Source organism: Lampris incognitus, chromosome 6 (genome assembly GCF_029633865.1).
Source record: "Lampris incognitus isolate fLamInc1 chromosome 6, fLamInc1.hap2, whole genome shotgun sequence".
Classification (NCBI taxonomy): Eukaryota; Metazoa; Chordata; class Actinopteri; order Lampriformes; family Lampridae; genus Lampris; species Lampris incognitus.
In genome coordinates this window covers 12,622,627-12,642,802 of record NC_079216.1, presented here as the reverse complement: position 1 = coordinate 12,642,802, position 20,176 = coordinate 12,622,627, and the positions used below count along the sequence as shown (strand labels likewise).

The 20,176-nt window shown below is 43.2% G+C and overlaps 1 protein-coding gene across 2 annotated transcripts in view; it reads left to right on the top strand.

The window, feature by feature from the left end:
- The first annotated feature begins 2,828 nt into the window (after positions 1 to 2,828).
- LOC130114671 (GRAM domain-containing protein 4-like) overlaps positions 2,829 to 20,176 on the top strand; it is a 103,201-nt gene continuing 85,853 nt past the window's right edge. The window contains exons 1-2 of one of the 2 annotated variants that reach the window (XM_056282534.1): positions 2,829 to 2,916; positions 16,433 to 16,673. In XM_056282534.1, coding sequence (XP_056138509.1) covers positions 16,482 to 16,673 — 192 coding nt within the window. In that variant the 5' untranslated portion in view covers positions 2,829 to 2,916; positions 16,433 to 16,481. Of the gene's footprint in view, positions 3,036 to 16,432; positions 16,674 to 20,176 lie in introns of both variants that reach the window. The other variant, XM_056282533.1, reaches the window with a different exon arrangement.

The following is a 20,176-nucleotide window of genomic DNA, read 5'->3' as shown; positions in this document are numbered from 1 at the left end:
ATAAGGATAACCTACTTCATAAACTGAGATTATGTAGTGTTTTGTCCCAAAGTTGAGACGTCTACCAGTTGAAAATGAAGTAGAATAAAGTAAAACAGTTCAAAAATGGAAGTATTTGTTCTATAAAGGAAAACAGGTAAAGCAGATGTTAGGTACTCTTTTTTTGTCATTAAAAAAATGGTTTATGTACCATGTATTTATGTTGACCATCCCACCAAGCTGAGTTGCTTGCTATGAGGGAGCTGACTTGGCTGTGAATTCATCTTGAACTAGATGTTCAACAGAGCTGATATGCTCCATGTGGAGACAGTCTCTCCACTCAGAGAACCAAGGTTACAATGTAACCTTAGGTTATTTTATGGTCACATAGTGACACATTTACAAAAATTGATTGGTCTTGGTACTCTGTGATGTTAGCATAGCAGGACAAACACAACGCAAGATAATATTAATAATGGATCTGTTGGATGTAGGTGTGCCAAAGAATCAGCATTGGCAGTATTATTGACAATTGTTAGTTCTGTCTGTCTGCCGATGCTGTGCAAGTACACTTAAACCAAACAGAACCATTACTAATGTAATGGGCTGCTGCTGTGTTGATCCAGGTATGCCAACGCCAGCCTGCCATGTTATTAACTTTTACATGTTAACCTGTAGATGTCAGCAGACTGACTAAAATGGTCTAGGGTTTAGTTACTCTTCAGTTTTTTTTTCATCTTGTGTTATCTAATTGTCCCCACACCCTGGTGACAACAGTCGGTTTGAGGGACCTGGGCCTAACTGAGTGCTTGACAGCCCAGGCGAGGTGTGTAAATGGGGCAGGAGGTCATGGTACAAACAGAAGGAAAGTGAAATGAGCTCACTGAATTTGTCCATACCGTCAGTGACCCCAATTTCTTATGGTGGCTAGAGAGCGTTGTTCTCCTCAGAGGAGACCAAAATAAACAAACAAACAAACAAATAAATAATGAATGTGCCGTTTCATCATTTTGAACAACAACCAGAAGACAGGCAGTGAGATCATTTTTTTTAATTAATACGGTAAGATTCATCACATTCCGTTTCATTCAGTTAATTTTTTTAACTTTAATTTGAATTAGACTCACTCACAAAAAAAGAAAAAAGAAAACAGCAACACACACACACACAACAGTTTAGTGAAGTGTGGTGAATACTTAAGAGTTTAAAACATGACATATCATGAGAGAGAGAATGTGTTAATATCAATGCAACCTGTTGGTGCAGCTTCTCCTTGTAATTGCAGGGCCGAGAAGGTAAAGAGGAGAAAGGGTTTTTTTTTCTTTCTTTTTGGGGGGCTTTGGCAACCTGCTGTCAAACACTTAGCTATAGCGCCGCCCTAGTGGCGAAAATTTTTAGTACATAAGGCAGTGACGTTGCTACCCATCTTGTTCAGCAGTTACCTTGGGTGAAAGAATCAAATGATGCCAATAGAATCAAGGAGCCAAGAATATAAGAATATTCAAATCAGCATTTAGATAGATAGTTAAGAATAAAACGAGACAACGAAAAGTTTCAAAATGATTTGAATAACCGAGCTGCTGAGGCCCTGTAATCCCAAAATTAGAATGCCTAATTAAAATAACACATCCTCCATTTGCAAAAAGGTGCGACCTACTTTTATCAGCACTGTTAGCACGAGGGGGAAAGCTTTGTTTTATTGTTATTTTTGCTATTAGCAATATAAACTCGCACCTTAGCAATATTTAGCAGATTATAACAGCTTTTCTTTGTCACTTCCTGCAATAAAACCCACCACGAAACGGGGGTTTCTAGACCCACTACTTCAATCAACTGAGATGACTGCAGATTTTGTTCAATTGCAAACCTGCGTGGGCTATATGACAAACTACTGAAGTATTGTGGCCTCTCGGAACCAGAACCGTGTGTATTGGCCGTGCAGGTTTGCACAAGCATGGCATTTGACTCCGGTTTCGTGGCTCTCTCAACGTACTCAATATAGAATAACAACGCTACAACACAACAATCTTCACATATATACACAAAGATAAACTATATACAGGCGAAATAAGAGGCGATAAAGTGAAGTGGTGCAGAGAATATATCAGAGATGCTGGAATAATAAATAAACAATGAAAGAACGGGGTGTTGTTGCGATTTGTTTTATAGTGTTCGTTTCAAATTAAACGATACGTGCCTTGAAACGGCTTCTTCCGCTCAGCCTTGACCAGCCAGGTGGTCGCGGCGCGCCATCGTGTGGTCACTTTTATATGACAAAATGTGACCGCATTACAGCAACGCGACGGCGCACACAAAGGCGCGGCGACCTTCAAGTCAATAAATATGTCTTATCTATCAATTTATTCGTGGTTACAAATTAAAACGAAGGTCAGCGGATACCAGGAGAAAGTTGCTGATGAACTTTTAGCGCATTTTCGAAAATGCTTTATTGGCGAAATTTGTGACGAACAATTCGCGTGTCGGGCTTTCTTTTTTTTTTCCATTTGACGTCGCTGAGTTCCGTCTTAAAAATGAATGGTTTCTGTTTCGCCACTCGATCATGTCAAATGTCGGCCCCTTTAAGAACCGTGTGGACGACGTTGACGACATTTCCTGGATCGGTTTGGTTGGGTTACTCTCTGTGCGCGTGCGCGCGCACGTACGCACGCACGTACGCTCCACTGGAAAGCAGCGACGGAAATCTGAAGCGGGTCGCTCCGCCGGCTGGAAATACGCTTCCCCCGTTTCCCGAATTCAAAACTTGAGAGCAAGACGACGAAGCGCCCCGCGTCGTCTCTCTTTGTCACGGAGCAGTGGGCAGGAACAGGGAGGAGGTTGGGGGTCGGGGGTCGGGGGTCCGTTGCTGGAGATCTGCTATGTTCTACTTGGGCGTGATCGGGGTGGACTGAGGAGAGGTCTCCGTCTAAACAGCGGCAGGTGAGGAAGAGGAGGCACACGCCGTCTGGATATATATATATATATAATATATATATTATATATTATATATATATATAAAACACAGCTTGGATGACACTTTGCTACAGCTTTCGTTCAGGGTGAGAAACTTCAAACAATTTCATTTATTCAGTCGTTTTTTTAAGCAAGGTGTACCCCGACCCCAACACCACCACCCTCCAAACACACACACACACACACACACACACACACACACACACACACACACAAACACACGCCTTCACGCGCTGTAACGTACGCGCGGTGTTGTCTGGAGATGTGCTGTAGCGGCTGGCGTGTTGGATGCTGGATTAGTAGGCTGTTGCTATTTAGCAACGAGGGATTGTTCCTGCTAGCTGTGGTTGGGCTAATGAGAGTAATGGTGTGAGAGTTGACTGTGTACGTGTGCGTGTGTGTGTGTGTGTGTGTGTGTGTGTGTGTGTGTGCGTGCATTGACTTGCTGCTAACGTTTCGGTTCAGCTCATCAGACAGGGTGAGACATGTCAATACAGCACCGTAACAGTCAACGCATTGATTGACTAAACTGAAGCAGAGCTGTGGTAAGGGGAACACTGTGGTATTGTAACGTGCATGGATGACAAGACACGCTGGCCGCTGGCTGGCGGGTCTGAGCCTGTAGTCGAGCGGTTAGCGATGTCTCCTGCGGTGCGGGCGATGCGGGTTCGCTTCCCGGTCGCGGCAGCTCCTGTGGTTGCGTTGTTCCCCGAATTCGCTACGCTATGATTGCTGCGTTATGCTTTCCGGTGACAGCTGCTTACGGGCAAATGGGTCTGCTAATGGGTGGCTTTCTTCTAAGTCGCTTTGGATAAACGTGTCTGCTAGAATGAGAAAATATATGAATGTAAAATGCAGATGAGAAAACGCGTTTGCTTGACGTTTTCGGGGTGTATGTGTCCTACGTTGGATCCTGTTGAACGCCTGTGGAGGTGATGGAGTGAGAAACCACAACAAGCAGTGAAACGTGTAATATTGAAGATAAGAGGAGATGGCGACTGGAGGCAGGGATACAAAACACCACTGGCCCCTCTCCTGTTGTCTTGTCGCTAATGTAAAATCTGTGGCAGCTAGTTTTGAAATGAGGTCAAATGTGAATATAATTATTGTGAAATACTGAACTAAAGGTCACAGGCTTTTTTGATGACGGATGAAATGTTTATCCATGGGTATTGGGGCTCAGAAGCAGAGGGTCATTCTTGTCATCATGAGGTTAAATACGACATCAGAACCGCACTGTAGGATGAATTGGCAAACAATGACAGAGAAGGCACCCATCGATTTGGACCCGATTAAAGGCCCTGAACTTACAACCGATGGGAGGCTCGATGGGTAGAGAGAGCATGGTAAATAATGCCAGTGGTAGGACTTTACGCTGTCTTGTTGCATAGCTCCCAAGTCTCATGCGTGAGACTCACGCATCGAGACCCGATCTCGCGGTCTCACGCATATGTTCCGAAATCTCACGCATTCCATCCAGAACTCATTAGCTGCACACATAGCAAGGGAAAAAGCTCTATAAACATGTTAACGAAATAGCCTGTACCTTAGCTTATTACTTGGTTTGATTTGATTTGTTAGCGTCAGAAATACATCTACTACTACTTTCGGCTGCTCCCGTTAGGGGTCGCCACAGCGGATCATCCGTTTCCATTTCTTCCTGTCTTCTGCATCTTCCTCTGTCACACCATCCACCTGCATGTCTTCCCTCACCACATCCATAAACCTCCTCTTTGGCCTTCCTCTTTTCCTCTTCCCTGGCAGCTCCATATTCAGCATCCTTCTCCCAATACTATACCCAGCATCTCTCCTCCACACATGTCCAAGCCATCTCAATCTTGCCTCTTTTGCTTTGTCTCCAAACCGTCCAACTTGAGCAGTCCCTCTAATATAATCATTCCTAATCCTGTCCTTTTTCATCACTCCTAATGAAAATCTTAGCATCTTCAACTCTGCCACCTCCAGCTCTGCCTCCTGTCTTTTCATCAGTGCCACTGTCTCCAAACCATATAGCACAGCTGGTCTCACAACTATCTTGTAAACCTTCACTTTAACTCTTGCTTGTACCCTTCTGTCGCCAATCGCTCCTGACACTCTTTTCCACCCACTCCACCCTGCCTGCACTCTCTTCTTCACCTCTCTTCTGCACTCCGTTACTTTGGACAGTTGTCCCCAAATATTTAAACTCATACTCCTTCGTCATCTCTACTCTTTGCATCCTGACCATTCCGCTGTCCTCCCTCGCATTCATGCATAGGTATATTCTGTCTTGCTCCTACTGACTCTCATTCCTCTTCTCTCCAGTGCATACCTCCACCTTTCCAGGCTCTCCTCAACCTGCACCTACTCTCGCTACAGGTCACAATGTCTTCCGCAAACTTCATAATCCACGGAAACTCCTGCCTGATCTTATCCGTCAAACTGTCCATCACCATTGCAAACAAGAAAGGGCTCAGAGCCGATCCTTGATGTAATTCCACCTTGAACCCATCTGTCATTCCAACCACACACCTCACTACTGTCACACTTCCCTCATACATATCCTGCACCACTCCTACATACTTCTCTGCAACTCCCGACTTCCTCATACAATACCACACCTCCTCTCTCGGCACCCTGTCGTATGCTTTCTCTAAATCTACAAAGACACACTGTAGCTCCTTCTGGCCTTATCTATACTTCTCAGTCAACATTCTCAAAGCAGACATCTCATCTGTGGTGCTCTCTCGTGGCATGAAACCATACTGCTGCTCGCTAATCATCACCTCTCCTCTTAACCTAGCTTCCATTACTCTTTCCCATATCTTCATGCTGTGGCTGATTAACTTTATACCTCTGTAGTTGCTACAGTTCTGCACATCACCCTTGTTCTTGAAAATCGGTACCAGTATGCTTCTCCTCCACTCCTCAGGTATCCTCTCGCTTTCCAAGATTGTGTTAAACAATCTAGTTAAAAACCCCACTGCCATCTCTCCTAAACATCTCCATGCCTCCACAGGTATGTCATCAGGACCAACTGCCTTTCCACTCTTCATCCTCTTCATAGCTGCCCTAGCTTCCTGCTTGCTAATCCACTGCACTTCCTGATTCACTATCCTCACATCATCCAACCTTCTCTCTCGGTCATTGTCTTCATTCATCAGCCCCTCAAAGTACTCCTTCCACCTTCTCAGCACAGTCTCCTCAGTTGTCAGCACATTTCCATCTCTATCCTTCATCACCCTAATCTGCTGCACATCCTTCCAAGCTCGGTCCTTCTGTTTAGCCAATCGGTACAAGTCGTTTTCTCCTTCCTTAGTGTCTAACCTGTCATGCAATTCACCATACGCCTTTTCCTTTGCCTTTGCCACCTCTCTCGTCGCTTTACGCTGCATCTCCTTGTACCCCTGTCTACTAGTGGAAGAAATACGTGAACAAGGTAAAATCTAATTGGTTGAGCATTACTACATCTGATTGGTTGAGCATTGCTTTAGCCAATCAGACGCGTTTCTTGATTTTGCTCCTCAACGGCGAGCTTACAGCTTGTGCCACTTGATGTTTGCGACAGCTAGCAAAAATGTTGAAACGGAAGTTAAGCAGTGCGCAAACATATAAAACCAGATTCAACAGTGAATGGATAAAGTCATCTCCTGAATATGGATGCATTCATCGAGACAAACTGGACATCTACACATTTTTCTGTGACATTTGCAAAAGATCTCTAAGCTATGCTTACTAAGGACGGACAGATGTTGAATGTCACATCAATGGCGAGGAGCACAGAGAGAAGAAACAAGCCATGGTGGGCATGGCTTCATTGCAAACCTTCTTTTTACCAAACGCTTCACCATTGCAAGAGAAGATTACCAAGCCCGAGGTTTTATTTTCTAATTTTCTCGTGGAACACAATTTACCAATTGCCACAGCAAAACACATCGGGCCTTTCATCAGAGCTGGCTTTCCAGACATTGAAATCGCTAAAGGTTATGCCTCCGCTGCGACAAAGACATTCTGTTTAATTAATGACACACAAGCACCACATTTCCTTGCACCTACTATTGCATCAATGAAAGAAGGTCCATATGCAATGGGCATGGATGGGAGCAATGACTCTGGTCTCAAAAAATGAACGCAGTGACTTCGGCTCTTTGACATAAAGCGTCACACTCGAGTCTTGCACGAGTTTTTGAACATGAGCTCTGCAAATGCTGGAGATGCTGAGACCCTTTACTCCAAAGTCAACAATGTAATGACACAGCATGGCATCCCCTGAAGTAATTGCATTTATTTTGTAATGGACAACGCATCAGTCAACATGGAGTGCCGAAATTCAGTGAAAACCAGGCTTCTGCGGAAAAATCCAGATGTCTATGTAGTGGGATGCCCTTGTCATATCATTCATAATGCAGCCAAGAAAGGGGGTAGTGGGTTTACTAAGCGTTTGATGTTGAAGATTTAGATATTGATCTGTTCTATTACTTTGACAAGTCAAGTAAGAGTTAGAACGAGTTAGCTAGCTACAGCGGATTCTGTGATGTTGAATACAGAGCCGTTCTCAAACATGTCTCAACTCGCTGGCTGAGTTTGCAAACTGCAATTGAAAGGGTCCTGAACCAGTTTCTTGCCCTGAAAAGTTACTTCGCCTCCACGAATGGCGCAGTGCAAAACGCACAATTCAAGAGACTAACAATTTCTAAAATCATATGTCTGAAGTGTATCTACTCTTTTACCAGGCTGTATTGCCGTCATTCACTGAACTGAACATATTTTTTCAACGTGAGGACCCCTGCATTCATGTCATGCATAGTCAGGTGGAAAATATGCTCAAAAAATTGATGCAGAAATTTACGGATCCTGTGGAATTACAGAAACATAGCAATGTAATGCACATCGACTGCAGTAAGGTCAAGCCAAACAAGCAGATATTCTTTGGCTTTACAACTCAGTGCAAGCTGCTAAATCTGATTGAAGATGGTGACGTCGGTGACGCAGATGTCAGTAAGTTCTTTCCACGTGGCAGCTGTGTAATATTTCAAGACAAACTTTCCGCTAGGCGATGAGCTGTTGTCACACGCTCAATTCACTGACCTTGATCACCGGGCCTTACATGGTTTTGAGAGTGTGCAGTTCATCGCACACAAATTCAAGATGCTTCTACAGTGGGACGACAGCACCACTGACAAGCTGTGGGAGGAATTTATGGACTATCAAAGTTTGCGAAAAGAGGAAATTCCACAGCATGTGTGGAACGAAGCAGAGATCAAGCTGGAGACTAAAGATGGTAGTAGCACCACCGCAGTGTACCATTGGATGGATGTGGTATGGGCTTTTCTATCACAGGATCCTCTATTAATCGATTTGGTCGCCTATCGCAACTAGCACGCTTGTTGCTTGTGATTCCTCACAGCAGTGAAGACGAGGAGAGACTTTTCAGTCTAGTCCGTAAAAACAAAACTGACTTCAGAGCCAGCCTTGACATGGACAGAACACTCAGCTCAGTGATTACGGTCAAGGTCAACAACAAGGACCCCTGTTTTAAATTCGCACCCGATCGAGAACTTCTAAAAAAGGCCAAGAAGGTGACCGGGGAATATAATAACGCAAAACGCTCGACCACAGCGACAGCATCCACTCCAGCGTCCACACAGCCCTCCTTATTATAGATCATGTGAGTAACTCAGCTTTATTACGCTGCTGCTATAGCTTATTTACTTGGCCATTGTATGTTGTGCAGCACGAAGGACACCTTGCGGTCATATGCTGGTACTGCACATTGTGGTTGTACTGTGTGCGTGCTCTGTCTATGATGCAGTTTTCTCTGAATGTACGGACTGTTTTTATTGTCTACATGTTTGTGTAGCATATGTTAATAAAAAATAAAAATAAATACGTAATAATAAATGTGTCCTTTGTTTTTTGTTAATAAAACAAACAAACAAACAAACATTTATTGTTGCTGAATAGATGAAATCCATATTCATTATGTTGTTATCATATAGGCCAGATTGCTATTTATAGCCACTGTTTTAAATAGATCGGATTGTACTTATAACTTTTGAGATTGGTTTTCTGATGTACTATTGTCATGTTTTAATTTTGTCTTGATTGTTCTTTGTCTGCCTGTTCAGTAGTTTTCTTATTTATTGTTATGTTTTTACTTCTGTATTAATTGTTTGTTTGCCTGTTTGAACATTTGACATGGGTGCGCTTGTGCAAAAGTCCTTCGTATCAATAAGTCTGTTGTTTTGTGCATTGACACACCTGCAGTTTCATTTTGCTTGGCGCAATGACAATGAAGTTTGTGATTCTTGTGCATGTGTAATTTGTCGCTCATGGTGTGATGATAATGTTATGCAGAGATGAGATGGCACCGCTGAAGTGGTGTCCATTTACTCAGTGAACGTCTCACTGTTCTATGGAATTGAATTCTGCTAGATTAGAGTATTCCTTCTGGTCTCTGTATGAGTGTCTGTCAACCTCCCTTCACTCTGCATGAATGTAATCGCTCAGAGGAATGTTTAAGATAGCTTTAGATGGCTGTTTTCTAGGAAGGAGCTGAAACCCATTTGTACTGGAGCCCAACACAACGCGCTAACTGTTCTGCACTGACGCACAAACATAGAAGTTATAGATCAAGAACCACATGCCAAAACTGAAGTTTAGTTAAGATTGTCACCTACACAAGAATGTGGTCATATGAGGAATACCAAGCATGTTATTAAAGTGAGCGAGGTTGTAGAAAGTTTTCATGGAACCCAAACAAAGAGAAAAATTAAATATACATTCTACAGAAACGTTTGACTTGTGGTCTCCAAAGAGTTTTTTTTTTTTTTCAAAATGTGAAATGTTGTCAGACCTGTACTGCAGCCCGGTGGCTCTACCAGGGCTTGTACGGGCACTTAAACATGAATTACTGTGCACACAGAGAGCATCACCAAACTTAAATGGGATCACCTTGTAAACTGGTGAAACTGCTGCAGCTCGTTTCCCACCGTAGTATGAAAAAGATGTAGGATGTTTGAAAAAGATCTTTTCACTGTATTCTGATAAACCTAGCTTATGCCTTTGTTTGGGCTTTCTGTGTGTGGCAGTTTTAAGGGCAAAGTCCTGAGTGGGAGCTTGTACTTTTTTTTTTTTTTTTTTTACAAAAGCTTATATAACATTGTTATTTATTGTTTAGCTGCAATATTTGTGTTCATCAAAATGCTGCCTTTTTGGTCAGGCCCTTTTTAAAATAATGTTCAAATTTATGTTTTAGTCAATCTGCTGTATGCTCCTCCCCACACTGACGTCACAAACACAATAAGCTCCATTTTCTGGATTACTCACATTGCAACCAACCAGCTGTAAAGAGGTTAAAGGTCAAATCCACAATGCTGTAAACAGTGCAAGATGTGTTTCCCCTTGACTAATCAACTGCAATAGAGTTATTTTTTTTTTTGTTCATGTCAAATTGTTTGTGTTTTGATCATTCATTTTTGGAAGTAACTTGACAAATGCTGGAGTGTGCCTGGCAGGTAGGTACAATTTATTTCCCCTATAATGACCACCAGTGGCGTCGTTAGGCCTGGGCGTCTGAGGCTACAGCTCTGAATGTTTTATGATTAGCCCCGGATCTCAATTTTTTTCTTTTTTGCAAAAATAAGAATGATAAATAAAATAGCCCCAGATCTATTCATCTTTCATCCCGATCATGGATTAAAGCCCTCAGGAATAATATGATATCATTGTTGAAAAATGCAAGTTTTGGGTCCTCTGTGTGTCATTAAAGCAGCAGATCTATCTCACACTACTTGGCATGTGTGCATTTTGTATGTGAGAGAGAGAGAGAGAGACCAGCAAGAGCACAACAGAGGAAGGGATGAGGCCATGAAGATAGATGTTATTATACGTAGAGAGTGCAGAGTCCACTGATTACACTGCAATAAGTAATAAATAGCAATAGAATGCTGATTGATGTGCCTCTGTTGCTGCATTGAATATTGGCCTGTAGCTGGCATCCAATAGTCGCGCTGTGTTGTGTGACTGCCAGCCCATATGGAATAATGAGCATTGATAACTATTTAGTCCCTGTGGGATGGAATAGTACATTAATGGTTTGCTTTTGTATAATCTGATATTGTTTGGTGTGTTCAAATAATTGGTTAAGTCTATGGGTAAAATAAATTGATAAATAACATGCGTTTATGATCTAATCATCACATCAAAAAATGAGAGCTTTGGTTAGATTTTTGTTGGTATATGCTGATTGTATCCTTTTTTATGACCAGGACAGGAGAGAGGAGAAGAGAACAGGAGGAGAGAGCAGAGGAGATGAGTGTGACAGACAGATGAGACCGGTCAATTTGGTCAATTTTCAAAATTAAACAAAGAATTGGCCACATACAATCTAGTGTATGACTGCTTCATCAGTGTCAAGGCTCTTTTTTTTTCCTTAGGGTTTTACTCCTGCTGCTGAAAATAAAAATAATAAAGTTGAAATAGAACTCAGATTGCACTCATTTTGTTTATTTTGATTTCATATTGTGAACGCCAGCTTACGCACCTGACCAGAACCTTTTGGTAGAGCACAGTGTCTCACATCTTATATTAATTTTACTCTGAAATAACTTGGAAAAAGGTGCAATTATTGGGTGAAAATCTAAAGATTTCCGGGCCGGGCTAAGCCCCCAATGTTTCAAAGTCCATATGCCTGAAAGAACCCCCCCAACCCAAGTTCATCGGCACCCTGCCATGAATAATTTATGGATTCATCAATTTCTTTGGTAGAAGCTCTTGTTCATATACTGAAAGGTAATTGTTCGCTACATACGACCGTTGACCGAAGAGCCAAGCTGTGATTGACTACTTCAATTTATGTCGAGGAAATTTTTGTCCTGCTAGTCTTCTATGTAGTATAGTGTGGGTTGTGTTTCTGTTGTCTGATCTAATAGCGCTTCAGTTTGAAATGTTTCCCCTTTTTACCTGAGGAGAGACATCATACGTCCTGAAGTATTTTTGGTGTTTGTGACTAAACAGAGGGTGAATCTAGTAATAGGTGTATATACTATGTCTACGTGTATATCTGTGAAGAACCCCAAAAGGGCTGCTTGAGGAAGGAAAAAGTGGTGCAACGTACAGTGCAAGTACCTGATACAGCACCTGGTGAGACAGAGGAGCTAGGCCTGGAGACACCCCACAGTGCTCAGAACCTCCAAGCACCACAAGCTACATCCCAAAGTAGACCATCAGAACATCATCAGGTTTTGTGGCCTGCTGCCAACAAAGTCAGAGTGGCGCCAGTTCGACAAAGATGTGGATACAGCCTTGAAGCAACAGCCAAGGGTGGTGCAGACCAGAGGCTTCAGACAATGAGCACCTTAATAATGAGCATTGCTTTGGAGAGGCTCTGCATCAAGGAATAACGGCCACCAAGACTACTGCAAATCTAAATCGACAAGAAGTTAAGATTGTCCAACTTAGACAAGAGCTGAGGACACTGAAGATCCAGTACAGGAAGGCAAGTAAGGAAAAGACGGCAGCCTTGTTAGAACTTCGAGGCATGGTAAAGGCTAATCTCCCATGGAAAGGCTAATCTCCCATCGGCACGCTGAGTGACACAGGAAGAGGGGCAAGGAAAAGGCATGTAAGTGCAGTGCCTTTGTTGCAAATCCATATGGATTTTACGAAGAGGCTGCTGGGGCAGAAATGCAGTGGTCACCTGTCATGTCGTGAGGAAGAGATCAACCCCCACATTAGCAACACCTACAGTGACAGCATGAGGGAGTAAGACCTTGGCCACTGTGCAGCCCTTATATCCCTACCCGAACCCAGCACCCTGTTCTACATCAATAAAGCCACACTGAAAGAGATCAAGGAGGTCATCAAGTCGGCTAGAACATCGTCAGCCCCAGGGCCAAGTGGAATGCCATACAAGGTCTTCAAAAGGTGCCCCAGGATTCTGGAATGCCTTTGGAAGATGTACACAATGATCTGGAGAAGGGGAAAGGTGTCTCAGCAGTGGAGATATGCAGAAGTTGTATAGATTCCTAAGGAGGAGATCGTAAGCAACTGATCAGAGAGGCGTGAGAAAGCAGAGGAGACCTGGCAGTGTGGCGGCTGGACCTTGCTAATGTCTATGGATCGATCCCACCCAAGCTGGTAGAATTGGCCCTGATCAGACACCATGTCCCAGAGAAGATCCAAAACCCCATGCTCACCTGTTAAAACAACTTTAGCCTGATGGTGTTCTCTGGGACCTCGACATCAGTGTGGTATCAGCTAGAAAAGGGTATCATCACTGGCTGCACAATTTCTGTGTCCCTGTTTGTGCTGGCCATGAATATGCTTGTGAAGTCTGTGGAAGTGGAGTGCAGAGGTCCCTGGTCCAAACCTGGCACCCGACAACCTTCAATCTGAGTGTTCTGGATGACCTAACAGTAACAAGTACATCAGTGCCTGGATGCAGGTGGCTCCTTCAAGGACTTGGAACAGCTCATTACATGTGCAAGAATGAGCGTCAAGCTCACAAAATCCAGGTCTCTGGTCTTCAGGAAAGGAAGAGTCACCGACCAGTTCAGCTTCTCTTTGGGAGGCACCCAAATTCCATCTGTGACTGAAAAGCCAGTCAAGAGCCTGGGTAAGATCTTCACAAGCAATCTGGAGGACACAATGGCGCACCAGGCAACCAGTGATGACCTGAACACTTAGTTCTCCACAGTGGACAAGCCAGGGCTTCCTGGATAATTTAAGGCCTGGATATATCAACATGAAATTGTGCCTTGACTCCTCGGGCCACTGCTAATCTATGAAGTCCCAATCGCCATCATGCGAGGGCTTTTAAAAATCGGCCAGTCCCTGGGCAGGTGGCTGGGCCTGCCGTGGAGCCTAAGCAGCATTGCCCTTTATGGGCACAACACCAAGATACAGCTTCCTGTCAGCAGTCCTGCAGAGGAATTCAAGGTCACCCGAGCCAGAAAAGTCCTGCTCTGCTGAGATTCTGCTGACACCAAGGTGTCCTCTGTGGGTATCGAGGCCAGAACAGGAAGGAAGTGGCACACGCAGGAGGCAGTTGAGTGGGCTGAGGCAAGGTTGTAGCACAGCATCCTGATGTACACTGTGGCAACTGGTCAGGCCAGGCTCGGGAGCAACTTAAGACCTTGCTATAGTAAAGCCCGAGGAAAGGAGAGGCGAAAGCTGATCCAGGAGGAAGTATGCGCAGAGCACAGTATGCACTTTAAATAACACCCATTGTGTTACTTAAAGATGAGGTAGGCTGTTTTTTTTGTGTCATTGGGCAAAAATTCCATAAGAACCTTTCAGCATATTGTAATTCAAGTGGTCTGAGAGAAAACTGGACTTCTGCACCTCCTCTTGCCTCTGTATTCAGGCTTTCGAAAATCTAGCCCGGGACGGAAGATTTTAGCCAATCACGGGTCATATCAGAGAGAGGGAGTTCCTCTTGGCTGTTCTACAAATGCAGATGTACATGTACGCAATCAATTCACATCTGGCCTGCCCTGCTGGTCACTTGTGGTTGTAACCCTAACCCTAAAAATCAACAAGACAAACCCAAAATGGCTGTGCCACATGAACAAACTTAATGTAAATAAGAGATTCACTGAAAATTTTTTTTTATTTTTATTTTTTTTTTGGCATTGATAGATTATCAACTACGATACAAGTTTCACAAGTCTCGCTTTGACATTTCTTGATTGTACATGAGTGTAAAGGGCTGGAGAGAAATGCCAAGGTCATTTGGTGGGAGGGATTTAGCAGAATGACATGAGGCAGCAGAGAGAGAGAGAGGCAAAAGGATTTGCATTGGAATGTTCAATACTACCTACTGCAGCTTTAATCATATGGTTGGTGTAGTGTTTGAATGAAAACCTATATATACACATGACCTGGCCTTGAGTTCCACTGCCTTACAGTGAAGAAGTGCGATATGGCACAGCCTAATATCCATTATGCCTGAGTTCAATGGGAAATTGCATCCATCCGGTGACTTGTCCAGCCTTTCTATGAGCCTTGCTGAGTGAAGCGTTGTCTGTGTGCCCTCTTTAAACCCCTTTGCCAACAACTTTTCCTTCATCTACTCTTTTACTATTGGCATCCTCCACTTTCCTCTTTCAGCTGTGGTTACTATCTGGTGGGTCCCTCCATTAGACTCTTTGGCCCACATATAATTTAGAGAACATGCTGGGGGAGGTCTGATGCTAAAAGCATTAACCCTCTCACCTCCTTTTTCCTCTCCCTGGCCCTGTCAGATCTCCCTTTACTCTCGTCTGTCCCCAGCATTAACCCTGTCCCACCTCAAAATGTCTAAATAATGCTAAAATATAAGGATTTTCATATATGTAGGAAGTTGATAGGCCGGAGAGTTTGTAAGTCATCATCACCTTGATCTTGGTGATGACATCCTTCAATGTCATTGCAGCCTCCTCTCATGCAAAGGTTTGCAGCACTACTCACTTGTGAATAGGCACATATTTAATGGTAAAAGAAGAGTCTGCGCTTTTACTTTTTGTTTTTCTTAACTGTTGGTGAATTCCAACGCCTTTCTCAGAAAAACAGAAACTAGATAAGGGGAAACCGCAGACACGGTTCTGTTGATAGCAGGATGATGGCTTAAAGCAGGAAACCATTTTTTGCGGGCCATACTGGTTTGAGAATTCTTCCTACCACTGTTGGCAGTTTCAGTTGTTTGAAATAAAATACAGCCTTCAAATTATGGTTGGTTAATTGCCAAAACAAGAGCAGGCGAATTTATCGGGGTGAGCCAATATTTCCCAGCATGAGATTATAGACGTTCCTTCGCCGCATGAAGGCCAACTCATTTATGTGACCGGTTGGATTATTTGAAAGGTGTGTCTATCGGATATAGTTTACAGGTACCACTAACAGTTTATGATAGGTGCTTTTCTGTGATGGTATTGCACGAGATGGTGTTGACCACTTTGTGGGTGTAGTGGTAGCTAATATAGTATATGTGGCATGCTGTGCTGGGAAAATTGCTTGTTCCAATCTTTGGACCAGCTTTTGTAAAAATGTAAGCATGTGACTTCTTGTGTGTAGACGTGGGCAGATGTTTGGCAGATTCTTGCTGTGACACAAGACCTGTGATGCCTATTTCCAACTCCATATGGTATTGATGTTTTCCTTATGTATCCTTTAGTGTCTAGCCTAATCTTCTGACTTTGATACATTCTGGCCAATTCCTTTAAGGTATTCAATGTTGTTATTTCTGAAAATTGCTAAAAATGAAAATGCAATTGCGGATTATTTTATTTCTAAAAATAACTTTTGGAAAACAATATTTTATGTCACCCAGTATTTCCAAAAAAAGGCAGTCAATTGAATCTTCAGAAATGACTGGTATTGCAATTAAGCTTCTAGAAGTGGGTGCACAAGTCTTTTTTTCATATGAATTACAACTAAGAAAAGGTAAACAGTTGCGTCTCTCATCTGGGAAGAAACATTTCATTTCTCTTTCTTTCCATTTCTCTTCCTTCTGGCACTCCAGGACTGCCGTATGCCATGTTAAAATAAAGACCAGGACCACTGTGTTGACCATGCTGAAGCGGTTGGACAAGATCCGCTTCCGCGGCCAGAGACGGGATGAATTCCTGGATCTTGCTGAGTCCCCCAACACGTCTGACAATGAATGTAGCGACGAGATCCCGACCAAGTCTCGACCTTCCATCAAAGACCCGGAGGAGCTACGAGACCCTGCTGGTGACCAGCTCCAACAAATGGATGTTCAAGTAAGAACATGCTTCTTTGTTTAGGATGGTTGGGAACTGTCCCACATGTTAATGGAGGTCACTATTGATGTAGTCTCTATTTTGTCACTAGCATCATAATTTTTGTGAGCATTACGAGTGAAGGGACTGCAATGGGTAAAATCATTTATGTAATCTGATGTTATGCCCTCAGCAAAACAAATAGCAAGAAGGAATGAGCAAGATGTACGGGTGAAATATTTTGTTTTACTCTGTGAGCTGAATCCCGACTTTAAGATGTTCAGAAGACAAAGATAGAAACCTTCACTATCTTGTCAGCTTTCCCCAAGAAGAGTATGGTAAGAGTAGATTAAGTAATTACATTAGAAAAAGAAATGAGGATATTTTCATTATGAAATGTCTCAGAAATTCTCTGTTTGATTTTAGAGTGATGTGTAGGTCGGGTGAATCAGCCGTACTAAATTGTCTCTAGGTGTGAATGTGTGTGTGTGTGTGTGTGTGTGTGTGTGTGTGTGTGTGTGTGTGTCGGCCCTGTGATGGACTGGAGGCCTGTCCAGGGTGTTTCCCCACCTGCCACCCAATGGCTGCTGGGATAGGCTCCAGCATCCCCGGGACCCTGAGCAGGATAAGCGGTTTAGATAATGGATGGATGATATGCTTAAATCTGCAGCAGTCTCCAATATTTGACTATCTCGATTTTCTAACAAACCCATCATACTATGTAGGAACACTTTACCTTCCAATCTTGTACAAAATCTTCTAGACTGCCTCATTAAGTCCGCTCACTCTCCTTGCTTTGATGTTGCAGCTCGCCAGTTTTCTAGTGGCATTTTGGCCAAAAAGTTTACCCCATTGATTCAAGCCATTCCTGTTTATTCAGTCCCTTTCCTGTTGATCTTGTCTTTTTGAGCAAAGACAGGGTGAAAGTGCTCCAACTGCCGTCTGCGTCGCAAACAAAAGCCTCTGACTGAAGCTGACCGCAGTCCTTGCCAAGGCTTTACTGCCAAGTCATTCTTTTGCAACACATTCAATGGGATTTCCACCATTCTGAGATTTGAGTTGTCTTGGCTGTCACAACTGAACGATGACCATGGCAAATGTTCAGGAGAACTCCAGATTGATATGCATTTGAAAAAGAGATCGTGTCATTCTACTCATTTGTTAATTGATCTTAATATTGGAGAACATAGTGTTTGGTCAAAACAGCTTTACAGTTGTAAATATCAAAGGCAAAAATATTTATCTGTCACTGTCGGACCCCTCGCCCCCATCTCTTATTTAGTTTAACTATGCTAATTGCTAATACTACCTCTACATGTTGACTAGGCCAGAACATTAGCATTTCTACGACGGTGTCCTATGGGGAACTTTGCTTGAAATGTAGGTTGAAAGAGACTACTGATTGACTTTGTATTAATCCCATCACTGGTCATCTTAATGATAATGGGGGGGGGGGTCATTCTTGTCCCTCACCCTTTTTGCTAAATTGTACTATATCAGTCCCCCCCCCCAGGGGTTCTATGATCAAACCCTGCCAGAGCGTTCTTTCCTGTCTCCCTTTCTGCCCTCCCACTGTGTAAATAAAGATTAGTGGACTGCCCCCACCCCCCTTGAATGAAAAGTAGAGTCTAACACTCCTGTTGAATCTTTTCTTTCTTTTCTCAGCACTTCTTCCACCAGAATGTTGCTAGGATGGTACGGCTCTGATCCTTCATCCCTCTCTTACTGATTGCTCATAAAAAAACAAAAAAACAAAAAACGATTTCAACGATGCACACATTGGGCCTTAATTATCAAGCAGGATATGAAAAAAATAATACTTTAATCACAAAAAAGCATTGTATTTATGAGATTTGAGAGTCCAGTTTTTTTCGGGAAAATGTTTTTAGTTTATAAGACAGGGCTCCAGATGGCGACTAAAATGGTCGCCAATGCGACTTTTTAATTTTGCGCCCATTTTTTTCTGCCAGTCACCAGTGGCCACCCACAAGTAAAAAAAAAAACAGCCATACGTTTTGTTTGTGTCTTGAACCCTCATCTCCTGTCGCGCCTGCGTCTACCTGACCTATCGCGTGAACTCCTGTACAGTTTTCAAAACATATACTTGTCTGCGCTCCTGTCCTGCAGTGGCTGAAGCGTCGGCTGTACAGATGAACAAGGACAGTGGTTGAATATAGTTTAACGTCACGTTTATTAGGTTAAAAATTTGAAGTGTTAACTTTATGAACGGTGTTTAATGTAGTTCAATGGCGTTTGAATTTAGAAGTTAGATGTAGCCAACTTTTAGCCAGCAAGCAAGAAAATGAAATGTGCAAATGAAAAATAGACTTTTTCTCATTCCCTGCCCGTCCAAACCCAGCCTCCTCTACATCAGATACCGGCGATGTTGAGACCAACTGACCGGTGAAAGTTCTCATGTGACATTTGAGTCATCCCAGCCCGATTCAATTGGTGTGCAGTCCTTTACAGATGATGATAACCAAGCGCAGTGAGTGGAGTCTTCCTCTCCCGTCCCTATGGCTCCCATCCCTACAAGACAGTTTAAATCAGCTTGGCTACAAGAGTTCACCTGGTTACGTTATGACAAGGGGAAAAGTACTGCACATTTTGTGCTCAAGTAGGACAAGAGATTGCTGGTAAAACAGAGTTCATTCATTACTGGTTCGAGTCATTTTAAAAAGGAAACCGTAAAGAAGCATGGTGACAGTAAAAACCATAAGAACGCCAGGGATTTTGTCATTGCTCAGTCTGCCCCTCAGGCCACCCCAATAGTGAAAGCAGTGCAACGTACTAATGATAAAGTCGCAGAAAGAGATGAGGGAATTGTAAATAAAATTCAGTGCAGCCTACATGATTGCAGTGGAAGAAATACCATTCACAAAGTTTAGCTCTCAGATTATATTGATGAAGAAGGATGGCATGGATGTGTCAAAGACATATGATAATGATACAGCATGTGCAGAGTTTGTAGGCTGCGTTGCAGATGAATTGAAAAGCAGTGTGCTGGAGGAGCCTTTAAAGGCAAATTACTTCTCTGTTATAATTGTGGGAGAGATGTGTCAGGAAAAGACAATGTTATTGTATACTGGAGGCACTTATCTGATGGGAACAGCTGTGACCCGTCTAGTAGGGTTAGCTAAACTTGATCGCAGTCACGCAGAAGGAACCCTAAATACTATTAAGTCGCTGCTTGAAAATGCAGATCCACCCAATCCCGAACTGGTGGGTACACAAAATGAGTGCTTTTGGAGCGGATGGTGCAAGTTTTAACAGGGGTGCAACAGGGGGAATAGGGGCACATTCTGTCATTATGCATGGCCAGAAGATGTTGTTATCTATGGCAAGGGGCAGACTGGCACATTAGTGAATTGGTACAGAGAGCTCTTGACAAACAGTGGATGTGATGTTACAGCTGTCCAAAGGGAATGGAGAATGCTGAAAACATTAGGGAAAGGTCAGTTCATGGATAAGACATACACTGAGTTATGGAAAGTGGCGCTAAGGAAGGAATCATTCTGCGCAGA